Here is a 19373-nt window from a genome sequence, read left to right on the forward strand (position 1 = left end):
TTCCTCCCCCCCTCCCTCTCTTTCAACCCCCCTCTCTTACTCTTCTTACTCTGCCCTCGCGTATCTCTGGTCCCAAAGTTTGCCCTCCCCCCGCCGTCGCTCGGGCGTGTTGGGTATTTCCGCTTGGATCATTCCTCGTCACCTCCAGGGATCAGAGTTACCGACCGATCCAGACACAGCCAGCCAGCCAGCGCAGCAACAGTCCGACTGATTTGCCCTGCGGATGTCAGCCCGCCATCCTTGAACTATTCTTCTTGAGGTACTGTAGTTACAGTATTTACTGTACTACCCACACACGCCTAGCACCATTGACTGACTTACTGCCTTAACCTCCATTCATCATCACCATTACGCACTATTCCTGCTTCATCTAACTGACTGACTCGTTTCACCCCGTGCAGCGCAAGGCTGACGAACCCCGATTCCTCCCTCCCCTTGTTGAGGATTCTCCCACCGTTTTCTCTTCTCTTGTCACTCCCTCAGGTTGTGAAAGGTATGTGTGCTTTGCTTGAATTTTATATGGTGTATCTTTCTTTTAAACTTTTGTCCTCCGCTTGCTGGGCCTTCATGTCTGCCATCTGGTGAATTCTGCAGTCGCGGCCGCAATGCCTGACCCGGTCATTGTGTTGCCTGCCTGAAGTCTGCCCTGCTATCCTCCGATCCTCGGGCGAAGCCACCCCTAATGTTCCCGACCCTCACAATCAACGTTTCTGTCCTCCCTCCTTCATGATCATGACGCTCAACGCGCGAAGAGGTTTGCTAACTGGGATACTCGGCGCATCTAGCGCTTGGACGCTCCGACCAGGCTCATCTCTGCTCACGAAATTTCCGATCTCACTTTCTATACCTGGAACGCGTGAACATAACGAACATTACACTTGCGATCCCGCCTTCATACACAAACTTCTCATTCACGACGATCTGAAACATTGCATGGGTTGTCCCATAGGCTAGAGGCTTTGGACACTCTCACGGCTCTTGTAATATACAACAGGTCTCAGTCGCAACGTTTTCGACGGAGGACTCCGGCCGCTAGAAAAACCCGCATTCTACCGAATCTTCTTTCCATGACTCGGTTTGGCCGGTTATATAAATCATCATGTTTTGGCGTTTTGGAGGATATGCAAGTATCTCCAGCATTGATACTCTGCTAGACAAGCCCGATGTCAGCCTGGAGGAGCTGCTGGATGAGTCGGAACTGATCCAGGAACTCAAGCAAAATAATACGAAGCTCATAGAATTCTTACGAGAGGATAATGTCTTGAAACGGCTTATGGACTACGTGATCGCCCCATCGCTAGTGAACGACGATGATGACGAAGACGATGATACCAATGACAGCAACGCCACGGAGTCGAACAACGACACATCGGCGGTGGAGGAGAAACACAAAGACCCGCTCAGAGATATGCTGGACCCAGAGGACCTGGAGCGGGCAGAAAAGGATCGGTTGAAACGGGCGTATGTCGCATGCGAAATCCTGTCATCCGAAATCTGGTCAATCGTGGAGTCGATTATGTTGAACCCGGATCATCTGAAGCACTTTTGGGGCTTTCTGAAGCGTCCTTCGTCCTTGGACTCTGTCCAGGCGAGTTACTTCACAAAAGTCAACGAGACGCTGTTTGACAAGAAGACGACCGAGATGCTGGACCTGCTGAAGTCCATGGATGGCGTGGTTCCGGCCATCCTCCGGCATGTGGATAACCCCATGGTCATGGATCTTTTGTTGAAGATTATCAGCTTGGAGAAGGTTGAAGGCGGCCAAGGGATTGTTGATGTGAGTTCCTAAAGCCATGGAATCAGGTGCTTGTAACACAAGCTGACCATTCTCTTAGTGGCTGAGGGCCCAAAACCTCATACCGACCTTGCTATCGTTCTTGTCGCCGGAATACCCTGCCTCCGTCCAAACCTCGGCAGGTGACTTCTTGAAAGCAATCATCACCATTTCGGCAAACGCAACGCAGAATGACCAGTCCTGCATCGGCCCTAATAGTCTCACGCGGCAATTAGTCTCCACAACCTGCATAGAGACTTTGATCAAATCCATGCTGAAGGGTGGAAACCCACTGACGGTCGGTGTGGGCATTATTATTGAAGTTATTCGAAAGAATAACTCAGACTATGACCCGGAGAACATCAATGGGCCGGACTCACCACCCACGACATATGACCCTATTTACCTTGGGAACCTTCTCCGACTTTTTGCCAAGCACATACCCGACTTCATGGCCTTGATCAAGAGCTCCAAGCATACGGTCAATGATGGTGGAAAAGTGAAGACTGTTGAAAGGGGAAAGCTGAACTCGGCATGGGGCGCAAAAATCGAACCCCTGGGCTTCGATAGATTCAAGACCTGTGAGCTGATGGCGGAACTGCTACACTGCAGTAATATGGGTCTGTTGAATGAGCCAGGAAGTGACGAGTATGTCCGACAACGCGATGCTGAGCGCGAAAGGCTCATGCGTGAGGGTGCCTTCAACGCGCACAGAGAAGAGACGTCCGCCTTTGATGGAAATGACTCTACTGTGGACTTCGTGAACGGATCTGTTATTGGTTACGGGTCACCAGAAGGTTCGAGGGTCCTTGAAGTTGCCAACACCGGCGAGGAGAGCTTCGAGGATGTCAGCGCATCCGGCGTCCTTGTTGACAAAGAGAAGGATGCGGGGGTCAGGGAAGCGAACCTTCCCAGCCCCAAGTCTGAGCCTGAACCTGTTTCACAAAGCTCTGAATCTGCAGATGTCACAGACTCGGCTGCGAATGAGGCACTCGGAAGCAAGACAGAAGATTCTATACGGGCGCACACCACGGAGACTGACACCACGTCTGGTTTGGCAGATCAAATCCAAGAAGTCAGCCTCGACGGTGGGCAATCCGCCAAGCCGCATGAATCGTCTGCTGAGACTACAACTGAGCCAGCCAGTCAGACGCAGCCCTCTCTTGATGCGGACCCTGCCCCCAATCAAGATAATCAGCCACCCAGCTCTTCCGCGCCTGATACTGCTGGCCAGGTCGGCGATGCTCCTTCTTCACAGCGGCCACTGCATCCTGACATTCAGGTTGATTCCAATGGGCAGCCTGTGGTTGGCGATTATCTCAAGATTATGTTCGTAGAAAACCAGGTTGTTCCCACCATCTTGGTTTGTCTCCCCTTAAATGCCCCATGTTATGGGATTAGGATTAACAGCATCGCAGGATTTCTTTTTCCGGTTCCCGTGGAATAACTTCCTTCATAACGTCGTCTACGACGTCGTACAGCAAGTCTTCAATGGCCCAATGGAACGTGGTTACAACCGGATGCTGGCTGTTGATGTCTTCGAGACAGGTCGGATAACGCAGAGCATTGTCGACGGACAGAAGAGAAGTGACGAAACCCAGCGCACAAGACAGATTCGTTTGGGCTACATGGGTCATCTCACATTGATCGCTGAGGAGGTCGTCAAGTTCAGCGAACGCCACCCACCGGAGCTGCTTTCACCGACTGTGATGGAAAGTGTCCTCAACCCCGAGTGGATTGACTATGTCGAGCAAACGCTCTCCGAGACAAGGGAACGTGACAATGCCATTCTTGGTGGCGTACGGCCGGACATGTCCATTGGGCATCGGCAAGGCATGATCAACTCAGGCCAGAGCGCCAACGCTTCATCGGCGCTTGCGGATGCAGGGCTTAATGGTTCTACGGGAAATTCTGGCTTCCAAGGTTTTGACATGATGAATCAAGGAAGCGTATCCGGTGGGGCTTTTGGACTTGGTGGGAATTCTCTCCTGAGCGGGTTCGCCAGCTCGAGTGACGACGAGGACGAGGAAATGGAAGACCAGGACGATAGAAACCTGGCTGATCAATCCGCCGAAGGCGGATCAGACAATGTGGGTGATCACGATTTCACAGATATCGATATGCGCGATGCTTGAACCTCCCTTAATTTATGGCCGAGGCGATTCTTATCGACCCAGGCCGCCCCATATATACCCGCCCTTTCCTCACGTCGAAGCCCTTGACTGTTTCGCTCTCAACCCGGACCGCTGGAAATTTAGACACATGATGGATGACGGGAGTGGTACGGGCCATACAGGGCCTGGCACAACGTGTTGGACTGGCAGCGCTTCTCCATATGTATGAAGTCATTCAGAACAGTACTACTCCCCGATATCATGTGCGGATGACTTTCTACAACCAAGCAATACCTTCCCCCGTACGAGTAGTTCTTTGAATCCCCGCTAAGGCTGAGCCTAGCTTTTGTCATCTATCAAGCTTCATTATCCTGTTCTCTGACCATGCACACGAGAAATCTCGAATTTCAAGTCGCTCTGCCTACAGATATGCTAACCTTACTCTGTCTTCAGGGATCTGCCAACTCGACCAGCCAACCGATACCCATTCTTCCCCCGCCTCCTGCTCCGATGAGTCAAGGGCCGTCCCGCGCAAGGCGGCAATTAGCCGCTCGGCTTGCGGCTCAGAAGCAGCAGGCTAATGACGGCTCGGAAGGGGCCGAAGACAGGAACCTGGGGAGCGAACATGAGACCTCTGAGTCCCAGTGGCCGACCAATCCCTTTGTGATTGCAGGTCTCGACGAAGACACAGAAGGCAACCACTCTCCAGCAGATGCCGCTTTCCCATCCAACGATTTCCCTCCGACGGGTGACAAAGACGAGCCGTTTTCCTCGCCCACCTTCCCGGAGTCTGGCTTTAGCCCTCCCGACTCGTTCTCCACTGGTTCCTCCGATGATGATGGAGAAGGTCGAACTGAGGGCATGCGGCGCAAGGAACGGGTTCCACTGGAAGTGGAGGACGACGACGACATGGGAGAGATGGTGGGGCCGTCTGCTGACCCTCGAATGATGGACTCGGACGAAGAAGATGAGGCCATCATGAATGAATCGCTCGGCTATCCCGACTTAGGACCGGGGCGCTACATGGACTTTGCTCGATCACGCATGGGGGTCTCTCCATTCGGCGAGGATAACGACAACGACAGCAGCGACGGTGAGGATGACGGGCTAGTCGAGATTTTAGTGCCGGGTAGGAAGTCTTCAACATCTTCTATGCACTGATCATTGATCTTTGTTTGCTCTTTTGATATCCTATGCATCTTCACTTTCTATCTTTCGCGGATTCCCTTTTCCTGTTATTGTGGATCTTAGGTTACTACGTCTTGGGTGGTGCTTTGATAATGCTTGCCTTGATGGGATTGGTAAAGGTTCCATCTTATGTACACTAGTTGACTGCATGGTATTCGCGTGTGCTTATCCTGTGATGATGAGGTCGGCTTGATTATGAGTTTGAGATGGTGCTGTCTATGGATGCTTGTTACAGCAGCATGATCTCGTGGGGAGTATGCTCCAGTATATCCTCCCTCTTGTTTGCTGTATCATCTTCATTCTCAGAGCAATTAGCTTTGAATTATGTGAAGTCACGAGAATTCCATTATAACGAATGTTTGATGTTACTGCATTTTGGATGATTTTGAGGTTTTCCTACTGTCTTATTGCTATTTTTGTTGGACTTGTAAGATACTTTCGAAGAGAAAGGATTTTGGTCTTGTTTTCTTTCCCAGTTTGATCACGAATCTGGAAGATGATGGTAGTATCGTATCCGTAGTAAATTGATGTTGATATGGAGATAAGTGCTGTGCTGCTACACAATCCCGAGTCGGGAGAGAAAAAGTGGGACAATTTCCGGTTCGGGAGTCGAAAATCGAATCATGTCAATTGCTCGACCCGCCAAAGTTCTGCGTCATGCTCTTGACCTTTTGCCTCGGATTCTTCGACAAAACCCGATACCTTCAATTTCTACTACTCAGCTATAAGGGCTTTCGTCTGGGTCAGCCATTTCAGCGGCGATTCTCTCATAGTATGGCTGCGAGCACGACCGCGGGGTCTCCCAGGTAAGTCAAGGCTTTACTTTCGTGCTATGGCCCGGTTCCAGCATGACGTTGAACCGCTACGAGCTATATGATATGGTTTTTTCTTGTTGTCATTTTCAAATCAAGACACACACACACACACACACACATTTTTCATCTCATTCCTTCCAGAACCAGAATAAGAACATAAACACCACAACAAAGAAGAATATGAAATTAACATTCTCCCCCGCAGCACCAACAATGCCACCACCGGACTAGAGATCTACGCCGACCTCCAGGCATGGATGGCCCAGCACGGCGGCCAGCTGCACCCCGCCGTGCAGGTCGCCAAAGACGAGCAACGCGGGGTGCACCTGCAAGTCCGCAAGGGCTCGTCCGAAGGTAGCCTGGCCGTGGACACGCAGATCATCCAGACGCCCCTGACCACGACGATCTCGTACTTCAACGTCATCGGGTACCGTGCATCCACCGCCGCCACTGTCGCTCCAGATGCAGATGCCACCGGCGGTGGCAGCATCGTTGAGTTCAAGTCCCATGGCCTGGACTTCCCGCGCCCCTTCATCGACGCGGTCGGCTTGAAGGAGGCGACGGTCTTCTTTCTGGTGGGCCAGTATCTGCGCGGCGCGCAGAGCTTCTGGTACCCGTACCTGCGGACGTTGCCGCAGCCGGGGACGTTGACGACGCCGCCCAATTATGAGGGCGAGGATCTGCGGTGGTTGCAGGGGACGAGTCTGTTGCCGGCTAGGGAGCAACGGGTCGAGAAGCTGAGGGGGAAGTATGAGGCTGCGGTGCGGGCGTTGAGGGAAGCTGGGTTCGATGGGGTGGAGGAATTTACATGGTGCGTATTCTTGATTTGCTTCCTTCTGTTGTGGGGCTTGTGTTTTGGATGTTTTTGTTCCTGTTTCTTGTTCTTGGTGAAAGGTAATGGTTACGGAGGATTGTGGTTGACCTCCTGTGTCTAGGGATCTCTATCTGTGGGCCTCGACGATTTTCTTCTCGCGCGCCTTTTCTGCCAAGGTGTTGTCCGGTGTGATCCCCAAGGAGGAGCTGTCGGAGGAGAATATTTCTGTCTTGCTGCCCTTCTTCGATGTGGCTAATCATCGGCCGCTGGCTAAGGTCGAGTGGCGAGCGGAGAAGGATGAGGTTAGGTTTGTGGTCCTGGAGAACGTGGCTGCTGGGGAGGAAATCTCCAATAACTACGGGCCTCGGAATAATGAACAGTGTAAGTTTTTGTACTGGCTTTCTTCGAGGTCTATTTGAACAGCTCCACTGACACCCAAGCAGTGATGATGAACTACGGATTCTGTCTTCCGGGCAACCCTTGTGACTATCGCATTGTGAGTCTTCGCGCACCACCCGAGAGTCCGCTTCAGCAGGCACGTTCCCACCAGCTGCAAATGTTCCCGCATTTGGCTGCGGACACTGAAGACCACTACTATGTTTTCAACATCTTCTATCCGCTGCTGGCCCCGGATACTGCAATGGAGCATTCGATCTTCTCGCCTGCTCTCCTCAACGCGGTCTCCGTCCTGGCGGCGAACAACCGGGAGTTGGAGACCCTAGAAATCACGGACCACGACATCAAAATCCCCAGCGCCTACGGGAACTCACGCGCGCTGCTGGCTGCGATGGGCCAGATCGTGATTGAACTTATCAACCATGCTGTGAAGCTGAGAGCCTCCGGCCAAGATCTACAGCACCCGGAGAATTTGAAACAAACTCACGCGAAGATGTACCGTGACAGCCAGATCATGCTGTCTGAAACCGCTCTTGTGATAGCTGCATGGACCCTGAACCGCGCGCGGCAACACAACTTCACTGGTAGATGGGAAGAAATGAAAAGGATCCTTGGGGCCCATATGGCCCGGATCCCTGCCGGCAAATTCCCGGAAGGAATCTTGTCCCGGCTGCAGATGCGGATCTTGGAGAGGCAGTCACTTCTCACCAAGACCGGGGAACTATTCACATTGACCGAGCTGCCGGATCTTCTGCCAATGGAGATGCAACCACTATGCAAGGCATGCTTCCAGGATGTTCTAAGCACTACGGAGAAGGCCATCCCGGTGCTCAGAGACAGCGCGGAGACATCGCCCTTCGCGTTCCCCATCTTCTTGTGTCTCGTTGCCGCAGCTGGTAGAACTACGAAGGTGTCAGGGTCTGCGGGAGGCCAGTTGTCGCCCAGAATTACTCGATGGGCGAAATTCCTGCTCGAGAACTACCCACCGCCACCAAATGATGTGGCCTGGGCGCTGGAGGATGAGGACGATGAGTACCTAGTGAGCCAGTTTGATGAGGCTCTGGAGCAGATGAAGTCACAACGCTCTGCCGTGTTTGCTGGATTAGAGGCCTACACAGGCTCATGGCAGGACGATGACTGGTGGCTGTCACCCAACTGGATACGCTGGGCGTGGATGGTAGGAGAGCAGGAGTGCGTGCACATGCCTGAAGATCCGCTGAGATTGCTAGCCAGCGATGGGCAGGTGATGTTGTCCACGGGATCGTACTTGTATATTCCTCAGGAGGAGTAGATGAGACGAAATGGATTGAACAATGAATCGATGAGATCAAGACTCTGATGACGAATAGGATTAGAATTGTATGTAAGGTATAACTGCGTACCTAGGTGGCACAAAAAGCAGCTTACTCATTATGTCTCACGTGATTGGACCAAGGCCAATCAGCGGGCGGGGAAAGGCGGATATTCAGCAGGCGCAGGAATTGCCGCGCCGGAAGGGTGGAAGCTCAACTGCTGAACGCCTTCATCATCTCGATCCCCCTCCGCCTCCCCCCCAATTGACCTCTTTCCCCCCAGTCTCTCCGTGCAGCCACTGGGCCCATATTCACCATGATATCCCGAGCGGCGGCTCCCTCGTCTTCCTCTATCGCCAACCTTTCCTCCCGCTCCCTCCGAGCCCAGGCCCCGGCTGCCCGTTCTTTCGCGACTGTCCAGGACAACGCTCCCCCCGTACGACACTATGGCGGCCTGAAGGACCAAGATCGCATCTTCACCAACCTTTACGGTCACCATGGAGCCGACCTCAAGTCGGCAATGAAGTTCGGTGATTGGCACCGCACCAAGGACATTGTTCTCAAGGGTCACGACTGGGTACGCTGCCCCTAAGATAACCACCTCAATCCCATCGCCGACACGTGGACGGATATGTGGTGTTGATAACGATTCAATGCTAATGGTTGCATTCGGTGTATAGCTCATCTCCGAGATCAAGGCCTCTGGTCTTCGTGGTCGTGGTGGTGCCGGTTTCCCCTCCGGATTGAAATACGTAAGTCTCTCCCCTCTGGTGCGGAGGCAAACGATTGGTCAATTCCGAGCTGATCGGGCGTGGCATCTAGTCCTTCATGAACTTCAAGGACTGGGACAAGGACCCCCGCCCCCGCTACCTGGTCGTCAACGCCGATGAGGGTGAGCCCGGAACCTGCAAGGATCGTGAGATTATGCGCAAGGACCCCCAGAAGCTCATCGAGGGTTGCTTGGTCGTCGGTCGTGCGATGAACGCCAACGCCGCCTACATCTACATCCGTGGTGAATTCTACCACGAAGCCACCGTCCTGCAGCGGGCTATCAACGAGGCCTACGAGGCCGGCCTGATCGGCAAGAACGCCTGCGGCACCGGCTACGACTTCGACGTCTACATCCACCGTGGAATGGGTGCTTATATCTGTGGTGAGGAGACCTCCCTGATCGAGTCGATCGAGGGTAAGGCCGGCAAGCCCCGTCTCAAGCCTCCATTCCCCGCTGCCGTCGGTCTGTTCGGTTGCCCCAGTACGGTCACCAACGTCGAGACCGTGGCGGTGGTGCCCACCATCATGCGTCGTGGCGGCAGCTGGTTCTCCTCCTTCGGTCGTGAGCGCAACGCCGGTACCAAGCTCTTCTGTATCTCCGGTCACGTCAACAACCCCGTCACCGTCGAGGAGGAGATGTCCATCTCCCTCCGCGAGCTGATCGAGCGTCACTGCGGTGGTGTCCGCGGTGGCTGGGACAACCTCAAGGCCGTCATCCCCGGTGGATCCTCGACCCCCGTCCTCCCCAAGTCTATCTGTGACGACCAGCTCATGGATTTCGACGCCCTCAAGGACTCCCAGTCCGGTCTGGGTACCGCCGCCGTCATCGTCATGGACAAGTCGACCGATATCGTCCGCGCCATCTCCCGCCTGTCCACCTTCTACAAGCACGAGAGTTGCGGTCAATGCACGCCCTGCCGTGAGGGTAGCAAGTGGACCATGCAGATGATGCAGCGCATGGAGACCGGCCAGGCCCGCGAGCGTGAGATTGACATGCTCCAGGAGCTGACCAAGCAGGTCGAGGGTCACACCATTTGCGCTCTGGGAGAGGCCTTTGCCTGGCCCATCCAGGGTCTGATCCGTCACTTCCGGCCCGAGCTGGAAGCCCGGATCCGCGAGCACGCTGAGCAGCTCGGCGGTCAGTCCCCCTATGCCGGTGGATGGCACCCTAACAGCCGGGCTGAGGGCAAGTTGATCTCTCCCGGCCAGTGAGTTAATGGAGGGGATGACAGGGGTCAGTGGAAGGAAAAGTCCGAGACATTAATCAAATTTTTTTGATCAAAGAGAAAGGGTCTGGGTGTATGTCTGCGTGTGGGTGGTGTTTCAACTTCCTTTTTTTTCACGTCTTGTTCGATCATGTACAGTCTTGGTAGCAATTATATCTTTTCTTTGTCTGATAGTCGGTTGTTGTAACTGGGTGGTCTCTCAAAGATCTACAGAGTATTTGCAGTGTTCGGGATAGTCTGCTGTGGGTTATCGAGGAGTCAGCCACTCAAATGCTCTTCGGCGTAACATGCATTGTATGGCCAGGACCGTTCCACACACCCTCCATGGAAGTCTACCAAGCTCAAATCGGACCATATCTACAAGGTCCACCAAATACTTCCAAGGATACACTCTGATATCGCGTGCTGAAACAGATGAAGTACATACAGTAAGATAACCCCTATATCCAACATCCAGCATCTTCACCCCCCTGCCCCATGCACATCCCATCAAATATACTGTATACAATCAATCACTCCGCAACCTCCACCACCAACTTAACACAACTCACCCCGCGCCGCAACTCATCCAACCCAGCATTCACAGCGCCCAACCCTTTCCCGACAACCCTCCCCTCCGGACTCGGCCGAATCCTCCCTCTCCCCAAACTCTCTCTCAACCACGACCCCAGCCACTCCCGAAACTGCGCCAGCCGCTCCGCCTCCCCCGTCGCAGGCATCACAAAGACCGTCTCCACCCCGGCGCCGTCGTCCACGACCCCGGCATCCGGCGGCACTGGCGGCGCCGACGCGATCTTTCCTGTGACCTGGTCCTCCCCGCGAAACGCCCCCACCACCGCCCGACAAGCCGCCAGCTGCCCCATCGCCAGAAAGCAATGCCGGATTGTCAGGCCGTCCTTCCGGGCGGTATCGACGATTTCCCGGGGTGTGAGGGGGTCATGATAATCAAAGATGCGGTCCGCACCCAACGATGCGACGTACGCTCGGCTGCGCGGTGTTCCGGCGGTGGCGTAGACGGCGGCGAAGGGGGTGGTTGGGGAGTCGCAGAGGAGGCGCGCGGTCTGCACGCCCATGCTGCCGACGCTGGAGGAGGCGCCCCAGACGAGGAGGGCTTGACTTTTTCCGATCTGGTCGGGGGTGGAGGGCAGAGCGGTGGCTGCTGCTGCTGCTGGTGGAGGGCGGGGAATCCCCATCGCATCCCATGCGCTTAGCGCGACTTGGACGGAGACGGGGAGGGTGGCTGCTTCGTTCCAGGTCAACTCGTGCCCGTCTTCGTCGGGGAGGATTACTGCGTGCTGCCAGGGCACGAGGCATCGTTGTTGGAACGCGCCGTAGTCTGGGCTGCAGGCTTTCCAGACTAGGGCGCTGTAGGCGGCGATGCGGGTCCCTGGGTGCAAGGAAGCATTCTGGGGGACCGCGTCGCCGACTTCGAGGACTAGGCCGGCTAGGTCGAAGCCCTGGACCGTCGGGTAGCTGGTGTCCGGGATGAAGAGGCCTGTGTCTTGCATGATGTGGTCGGCCGGGTTGAGGGCGATGGATTTGACGGCGATGAGGAGGTCGTTCGGGCCTGGTTGGGGGGTGGGCCGGGTGCGAAGCTCCAAGGGTTGGCCTGGGCCCGGGGAGATGGCGGCTAAGTGGTGGGTGGTCATTTTGGGATCTAGGATTTTGGGGTTGGGGAGAAAGAGGAACTCTCTGAGAGGTAATTGATGGGCTTTAAGATAGAGAGGAGGCCAGCGAACCAGGGATTGAGGCTGGTATTTATGTCACTGAAGTGTTGTTTTCAACTATTGCCTCGATGATTATAGATCTCCGCAGCCAATCAGAGACCTCTGCATCCGAAATGTGGCTAGCGCCGCGTGGAAGATCTCGTTCCGAAAGGAGGTTAGCGTGTGCACCTGTGCCATGTGGGTGCCTGAGGGGACGATTGGTGGGAACTAAGTTACCTTGTACTTGCGACTACCTCCCATCCATTGCCTACCATTCCCAGCCCACAAAAATGTCCTCAACATGTGCAGAAACTGTTACTGCTCAGAAGCGGACTACTCAGCGAAGATCCAGATATGGCTGCCGCAATTGCAAGCTCCGAAAGCTCAAGGTGGGTTCAAGGTTGGCTGGTTGGCTCGCTTGACTACATTGATTCGTGCATGGCTGATTGTACTTTCCAAACCTCTTCAGTGCGACGAAAGTAGACCTAACTGCAAGAAATGTTGCGCATTCGGGATAGTGTGCAACTTCATCTTCAATATTCCCGACCTGCAGCCCATCGCCGCTGAGACAGGGAGGCCATCGCTGGCGCTGCGAGGAACTGCCGAGCTACAGCCCCCCCTCGCCGGTGCGGTCTGGACGGCGGACCAATCGACATTCTATCAGCTGAACACGAAGTGTCAGGACTTCCTCACTCGGTACTATGGAAGTAGTCTTCTGACCCCAGATGACCCGAATATGCTGCACGTGAATCGCAAGCTCCTGCAACTAGCCTTCGTTGTAAGTACTGCACATCGTGTAGGGCTAGTCGTCCTGGATCTACACTCGGCTAACACCAGCCCTGTGTGGCCGACAGTACCCTTATCTCATGCACGCCTCTCTAGCCGTGGCACTTACATACGACCGCCACCTAAACACCGTCGGAGGCAGCCGTCGCAGTCTGGACGAGTGCTATCACTGGTACCAGAGCACCGCCCTTCTCAACCGACGGTTCAGGGAGCGGCCGATCAACGCCGAAGACAAGGATCCACTCTGGGGCACCCTGGCTGCGCTGGCCATCCTGGCCTTCTCATCCCCTGAGGCATGCACACCGGAAGAATCGTGGCCCCTCACCCCCTCTGACCAGCAAACCGATGCATTGGACTGGGTCCGTCTGAGCAAAGGTAAAATGGCACTGTGGCACATCGTCGATCCCTTACGCCCGGACAGCGTCTTCCGCGTCATGGCGCCCACCTTTGCGCAGATGAACGCCCCCTTGCCGCAGCGCGGCGTGCAGGGCATCCCGCGGGCCGTGGCGGCCTTGTGCCTCCTCCACGAGGCATCGACGGCGACAGATAATCCGTACTTCGAGGCCGCCCACGCTGTGGCCCTGACCCTGAACCTCCCAGACACCAAAGTCACCACCGGTCCCGCGCAGCTCTTCATCCGCAGTATTCACGGTGTCTTTGAGGATATGCTCCGGAATCGGGACCCTGTCGCGCTCGTGCTGCTGTATCTGTGGTATCGCCAGGCCGGCCGCAGTATCTGGTGGATTGAACTGAGGGCCAGAGTGGAATGTCCCTCGATCTGCCTGTACCTCCAACGATATCACAAGGAGGATACTGCGGTGCAGGCGTTCCTTCCCGGTGGTGTCTTTGCTGAAAGGTGGGGTTGATTTGAATTCTTCCAGCGAAGCCTTGTTTGCAGACTGCAGTGTCAAAGATAGCCGGCACAGATGGCTTTGTCAGATATTGCGGACAGTCGATGATCACCATCTATCCGACAGCCTTTGTTTGTGCGGTGAGACTGGCTCTGATTCATGCAAGCTATAAATACAACATTTATACCCCAGCCAGCAGCGCGCAAGCCAGTCGTGACTACACCTCTCACGAAAACCTTTCCGTACCCTTTTCCAGAAAACAGACACAGCCCAGTCCGCATCTAGGTAAGCACCAGCTCCCCACCGTCAGAATGGTCGACCAGGACCTCGAGATCGACATCGAGGGGGTTGACAAGGTCCTTTTGTTGAGACTTCTGCATGAGAGCGCAAGGTCATTCCCAAGGTCCGCCAGACGGGCCTTCGATGAGCAAGAGGCACGCACAGCGGTCACACAATACATACATCATTTCTGTGGCTGCTTAATCGCCTGCGACATATCCGGAGATAAGGCCCGGCATACCTGGCGGTACGATTGGTACGTGGGAGAGGGGTCGTTCGAGGCCACGGTTGCAATCGCCCGCGAAATGATGGTAGGCGAGCAGCTGGAGTCGGAGTTGCGGTTCCATTTGGAATGATGGTGTGGTTCGTTTATGGATAGAATTCTTTGTTTTTGAATGGTCTTAATTGGCTGTTTGGTTATTCTTGATTAAATAGATACCTGTTATAAATATTCTTCTTAATCTCATCTGTATTTCTCAAACTGGGAATAGCCTCATATTGAACTTTGAATAAGCTCAATCGCTGCCAAACAGCTCCAGGTTCGTGCGAGTCTTGGAAAGAGTCTGCGTTGAACTTCCAGCAGCACCAACGAACTATTTCTCTCGGTGAGTGATTAATCCGAACAATCTGCTTTTTTCAAAAAGATGATTTAGTACTATCTGATACTCTGTAGACTGTAGAGGCAAGACAAATCGCCCCGCCGAGTCAGCCTTGCAGGACACGTGCAGTGGCTGAAAAAAACCCCCCCCCCCCCCCACCCTCTCTCTTCCAGGTACTCGCTCCGTGAAAGTCACCCATCCTGTGAGTTAGCTGGCATCGCGACACCTCAGAAATATCTTAGTCAGATACAGCTAATATCATCCAACAGGTTATTGTCATTTACCGAATGGCATCCCACACGTTTCATGATTATACTATCGCATGGATCTGTGCTTTGCCTCTCGAGGCGGCAGCAGCCCGGGCCATGCTGGACAAGATCCACAACCTACCTGGAAGAGCGAGTGATCCGAACGCGTACGAATTTGGCGAGCTTAACGGCCATCACATAGTTATTGCCTACCTACCCAACGGTATCTACGGGACTGTCTCTGCGGCGGCTGTCGTATCGCGTATGCGCTTGACCTTTCCTCGGCTCCGGTTTGGACTAATGGTGGGGATTGGGGGTGGGGTTCCGAGCAAAAGTGACGATATTCGATTGGGGGATGTTGTCGTCAGTACACCAGGTGGAAGGCATGGTGGGGTGATACAATACGATTATGGCAAGGCAGTGCAGGGGGGGCAGTTTGAGCCCACGGGCCTGTTGAATCAACCACCGCAGGTCCTTCTAACGCACATAAGCCGAATCCGAGCAAAGCATATGACGGCTAACGATGATGCTCTCCTATGCGTCACCAGTGAAGCCCTGAGACGAAATCCTCACATCAGAGAAAGATTCACCCGCCCAAGAAAAGATACAGATCTATTTTTCTGCTCTTCCTACCACCATGCTGATAAGAGATCCGACTGTGGGAATTGCGATCGAGAACGACTGGTCAAGCGGCCGCCACGTGCAAGACAAATACCCTACATTCATTACGGTCTGATAGCATCTGGGAACCAAGTGATTAAAGACTCGGAAACACGAGATCGTCTAGCAACACAGCATGGGATTCTTTGCTTTGAGATGGAAGCTGCAGGTCTTATGAATGAGCTTCCAACCCTTGTGATTCGAGGTATATGCGACTATTGTGACTCCCACAAGCAGAAGCAGTGGCAGGGTTATGCAGCATTGACAGCTGCTGCCTATGCGAAGCTTCTAATCTCAGACATGCCGGTCTGTCAGGTAAATCCCAGCATTTGGGAGGCAAGAAAAGCCCAGCATTGGATGGTCCCTCTCTTCAGAAACCCGAATTTTGTTGGCCGCCTGGATGAGATAAAGAAAGTGGAAGACCTGATCATATTGCAAGACGGATACCGAAGGGTTGCAATCACTGGTTTAGGGGGGATCGGAAAGACCCAGGTGGCCTTAGAGATAGCCCACCGCATTCGCGAAAAAGACAGGGAATGCTCGGTCTTCTGGGTCCCTTGTACTAGCCATGCATTGATTGAAGCAACATTCTTGAAGATCGCAGAGACGGTCGGAATCAGCAACAGTACACCATCCGAGGTCAAGGAACAGTTGAAGAGATACTTTAGCTCTTGGCGTGCAGGAAAGTGGCTCTTGATTTTCGACAATGCAGACGAACCGGATGTGTGGTTATCACCTGGCAAAGCAGACTCAGGTCTCGAGGACTTTCTCCCTCAGAGTGAACAAGGCAATATTCTATTTACCACGAGGAACCGGAAACTTGCCTTGAAACTCGCACCGTTCAACATTGTTTCAATCCCAAATGAGGATAGAGACATCGCACTTCAAATTATGCAGAAATTACTGGCCCAGAAGGACTTGCTTCAAGATGATAACACCACAGTTATTCTGTCAGAACGACTGGACTTTCTTCCCTTGGCAATTACCCAGGCATCTGCATATATTATTAAGAATAGTATAAAGCCGTCTAATTACCTTGTCCTTTTCTAAGAGCAGGAACAGGATGCAGTAGAGCTTCTTAGTAAGGAGTTCCGTGACCTAGAACACTACAAGGAAATCCAGAATCCGGTTCTAAGTACTTGGTTAATCTCATTCAATCAAGTACAAAGTCAGAGTCAACTGGCGGCAGACTATCTGTCTTTCATGGCCTGTATCAATCCACAAAACATTCCTCGGTCTCTCCTGCCACTCGGAACAACAAAGAAGCGGACACTTGATGCTTTGGGGCTCTTAAATACATACTTATTTACGACCGGCCAGAATATGAATATAAGCCTGCACAGCCTTGTACATCTTGCTACGCGGAACTGGCTTCGAAGCACTGGGCAGTTTGGTATATAGGTCTAGAAGGTGGCTGACCAAATACAGCAAGTATTTCCCAGTAATCACCACGCTAATCGAGAACTTTGGCGGGAATATCTTCCTCATGCATTGGCACTTGTGGATGAAGACTATTTTGCTCAAAGGCAGAACGACTATGCTGAACTGATTCAAAATATTGCGGATTGCCTTGCCAGTGATGGAAGATACCTCGAGGCAGAAATCCAATACAAGGCTCTGCTAGAAAGGAGTCAAGAGAACAGTGGGGTCAAGCATCCAGATACTCTGCGAAGCATGTCTAATCTGGCATCAACATACTGGAATCAGGGCCGATGGACTGAAGCCGAAAGGCTGGATATTAAAGTGATAGAGATATCGCAAACAGTACTCGGACCTGAGCATCCTGCTACTCTGACAAGCATAGCCAACCTGGCATCCACATACCGAAATCAGGGCCAATGGAACAAAGCTGAGAAGCTGGATATCCAAGCACTAAGATCAAGAAAGACAGTGCTAGGAGTCGAGCATCCTGATACTCTGACAAGTATGGCCAACCTGGCATCAACGTACCGGAATCAGGGCCGGTTGGATCAAGCTGAGAAGCTGCATATCCAAGCACTGAGATTAAGAAAGACAGTGCTAGGAGTCGAGCATCCTGATACTCTGACAAGTATGGCCAACCTGGCATCAACATATTGGAATCAGGGCCGATGGAATGAAGCCGAGAAGCTGGATATCCAGGTTATGAAAACATCTGAAACAGTATTAGGAGCCGAGCATCCTGATACTCTGAAAAGTATAGCTAATCTGATATCCACCTATCAGAGTCAAAGCCGATGGGACGAAGCTGAAAAGCTAGGCTCTTACATACTACACATACGAAGAAGAGTATTAGGAGCAGAGCATCCTGATACTCTGGCAACTATAGCTAATCTGGCATCGACCTATCAGAATCAGAGCCGATGGGATGAAGCTGAGAAGCTAGGCATACAAGTGATGGAGATACGAAAGGCGATATTAGGAGCTGAGCATCCTGATACTCTGAGAAGCATGGCCCACCTTGCCTACACCTGGAAATCTCAAGAACGACTTTTGGATGCATTGTCTTCGATCAAAAACTGTTGCAAGCTGTGCCATATGGTCTACGGTTCGGATCACCCAGATACCAAGGTCTATCGCCATACGTTCGATGAATGGCAGAACGAACATGATAAGTCGACAAATGGAGAGGACTCGTCCTCGACTTAAATCAAATCGATCGCAGTGCCTCCAGGTTTTGTCCGCGCGGCACAATGCAACTAGGACGATATTTCAACGGGTCTGGACGAAACGCATGAACCCACGAGGCGCTGTGGAATAGGCTCTCTTGAAGGCCAGACCATGCAGAGTTTCACTGACCATCCAACCCTCATCCCAGGTACCTATGGGTATGGTGCGGTGATGTATACAGCCACCATCACTCCCTCGGAAAGCCTCCATGGAAAGAAGGGTGCAAAACTCTCCTACCATGTCAATCAACGAACCAACGATCTCCTTCGTGCCTGCCTCACCAGGTCATCGCTGCGGCGATAATCCATACTCCCGTTGCACTTTCCGCCTAACCTCCGGACCGGCCTACGCCCTCCAACAAGACTCACCTACCCGTGATCCACCTGAACCTGCAGCACCAGCACCAGCACCAACAACAACCAAAGCCCTGGGCGAGACAAGCTACGCCGGGGGTCCGCCACGACTGGGTGGTACCAGCAGGCGGTAACTTACCGGGCGTCGCGCTCCTCACGGAGGCCGGGTTTGTGGGATGTGCGGCTGGAGGACCCGTTCGATGAGCCCGCCGGGGTTGGGGCGGGCGTTTTAGCGATCAGTGATCTGTTTTGACGAACAAAAAGTCCGCGGCGCGGTGGGGTGAGCCAGGGGGAAAGTTAGGTGGATGGAGGCGGCCGTGGGGAAGTTTTGGGGCGTTGGGTGGGCGAGGCGGATCGGAAGGGGGTCCGCGCTGTCGATTCCGCGGGTGGTGGTCGTGGAGAGGCGGCGCTTTTTATCTTTGGGGTAGTTCATTGATTAGTGAAATCATAGAGGGAGGTAAGAGGGGGATATGACGGGGCTCCGTCGGAAGGAGTAGTTACTATAGCAGGACAGTCGAGGGTCTCTGGACTAGGGCTGATAGTACTGTACACCCTCTGGCGCAAATGATCTATTGTGCTCTGCGTAGCGCTGACGCGAGGTGATGTTTGTCTTATGTGCTGCATCATCCTCAACATATACTGCGACGGAGAAAGGTGACCTTGCAAACTACTGCAGCTGTACTTCAAATACTTCAAATCTTGCCATCCCCAGAAAGTTGATCAAATATCCTTCCATCGAGATAATCATTCGCTGTGGCTTGACTATGGCTTAGAGGCACATCTCCCTCGAGACAAATGTGGAAACCCAAGATGAAAAGTAATCACTGCATAAAGAAAAAAGAAAACACACAC

At 53.3% G+C, this 19373-nt stretch overlaps 8 protein-coding genes across 8 annotated transcripts; 7 read left to right on the forward strand and 1 right to left on the reverse strand.

Moving 5' to 3' along the window:
- The first annotated feature begins 955 nt into the window (after positions 1-955).
- On the forward strand, positions 956-4011 carry BO95DRAFT_212712 (putative Sit4-associated protein). The gene is made up of 4 exons (XM_025581126.1): positions 956-1777; positions 1836-3056; positions 3120-3137; positions 3193-4011. The coding sequence occupies exons 1-4, from the start codon at positions 1100-1102 to the stop codon at positions 3907-3909; spliced, it is 2634 nt and encodes an 877-aa protein (XP_025439793.1). The 5' UTR covers positions 956-1099; the 3' UTR covers positions 3910-4011.
- BO95DRAFT_212713 (uncharacterized protein) lies at positions 4012-5166 on the forward strand. Its single transcript, XM_025581127.1, has 2 exons — positions 4012-4131; positions 4342-5166. The coding sequence occupies exons 1-2, from the start codon at positions 4114-4116 to the stop codon at positions 5047-5049; spliced, it is 726 nt and encodes a 241-aa protein (XP_025439794.1). The 5' UTR covers positions 4012-4113; the 3' UTR covers positions 5050-5166.
- Positions 5167-5719: 553 nt separating this feature from the next.
- BO95DRAFT_445279 (SET domain protein) lies at positions 5720-8425 on the forward strand. Its single transcript, XM_025587111.1, has 3 exons — positions 5720-6702; positions 6827-7086; positions 7149-8425. The coding sequence occupies exons 1-3, from the start codon at positions 6149-6151 to the stop codon at positions 8390-8392; spliced, it is 2058 nt and encodes a 685-aa protein (XP_025439795.1). The 5' UTR covers positions 5720-6148; the 3' UTR covers positions 8393-8425.
- A 193-nt stretch (positions 8426-8618) lies between these two features.
- On the forward strand, positions 8619-10539 carry BO95DRAFT_445280 (NADH-quinone oxidoreductase subunit NuoF). Its single transcript, XM_025587112.1, has 3 exons — positions 8619-8970; positions 9074-9145; positions 9216-10539. Exons 1-3 carry the CDS (start codon positions 8710-8712, stop codon positions 10374-10376), a joined length of 1494 nt encoding a protein of 497 aa, XP_025439796.1. The 5' UTR covers positions 8619-8709; the 3' UTR covers positions 10377-10539.
- A 363-nt stretch (positions 10540-10902) lies between these two features.
- Positions 10903-12039, reverse strand: BO95DRAFT_516520 (zinc-binding alcohol dehydrogenase family protein; the record flags this gene model as incomplete). Its single annotated transcript, XM_025591824.1, has 1 exon — positions 10903-12039. One exon carries the CDS (start codon positions 12037-12039, stop codon positions 10903-10905), a length of 1137 nt encoding a protein of 378 aa, XP_025439797.1.
- Positions 12040-12354: 315 nt separating this feature from the next.
- BO95DRAFT_419046 (Zn(II)2Cys6 transcription factor domain-containing protein) lies at positions 12355-13748 on the forward strand (the record flags this gene model as incomplete). Its single annotated transcript, XM_025584475.1, has 3 exons — positions 12355-12485; positions 12566-12874; positions 12951-13748. The coding sequence occupies exons 1-3, from the start codon at positions 12387-12389 to the stop codon at positions 13746-13748; spliced, it is 1206 nt and encodes a 401-aa protein (XP_025439798.1). The 5' UTR covers positions 12355-12386.
- Positions 13749-14044: 296 nt separating this feature from the next.
- On the forward strand, positions 14045-14368 carry BO95DRAFT_466081 (uncharacterized protein; the record flags this gene model as incomplete). Its single annotated transcript, XM_025589182.1, has 1 exon — positions 14045-14368. One exon carries the CDS (start codon positions 14045-14047, stop codon positions 14366-14368), a length of 324 nt encoding a protein of 107 aa, XP_025439799.1.
- Positions 14369-14801: 433 nt separating this feature from the next.
- BO95DRAFT_475334 (putative kinesin) lies at positions 14802-18655 on the forward strand (the record flags this gene model as incomplete). The annotated part of the gene is made up of 13 exons (XM_025589841.1): positions 14802-14941; positions 14966-15149; positions 15189-15252; positions 15277-15330; positions 15367-15406; positions 15440-15589; positions 15614-15714; positions 15754-15834; positions 15856-16078; positions 16103-16534; positions 16571-16912; positions 16952-18069; positions 18350-18655. The coding sequence occupies exons 1-13, from the start codon at positions 14899-14901 to the stop codon at positions 18653-18655; spliced, it is 3138 nt and encodes a 1045-aa protein (XP_025439800.1). The 5' UTR covers positions 14802-14898.
- Positions 18656-19373: the final 718 nt, after the last annotated feature.

This window comes from Aspergillus brunneoviolaceus (genome assembly GCF_003184695.1).
Source record: "Aspergillus brunneoviolaceus CBS 621.78 unplaced genomic scaffold BO95scaffold_55, whole genome shotgun sequence".
Taxonomy (NCBI): Eukaryota; Fungi; Ascomycota; class Eurotiomycetes; order Eurotiales; family Aspergillaceae; genus Aspergillus; species Aspergillus brunneoviolaceus.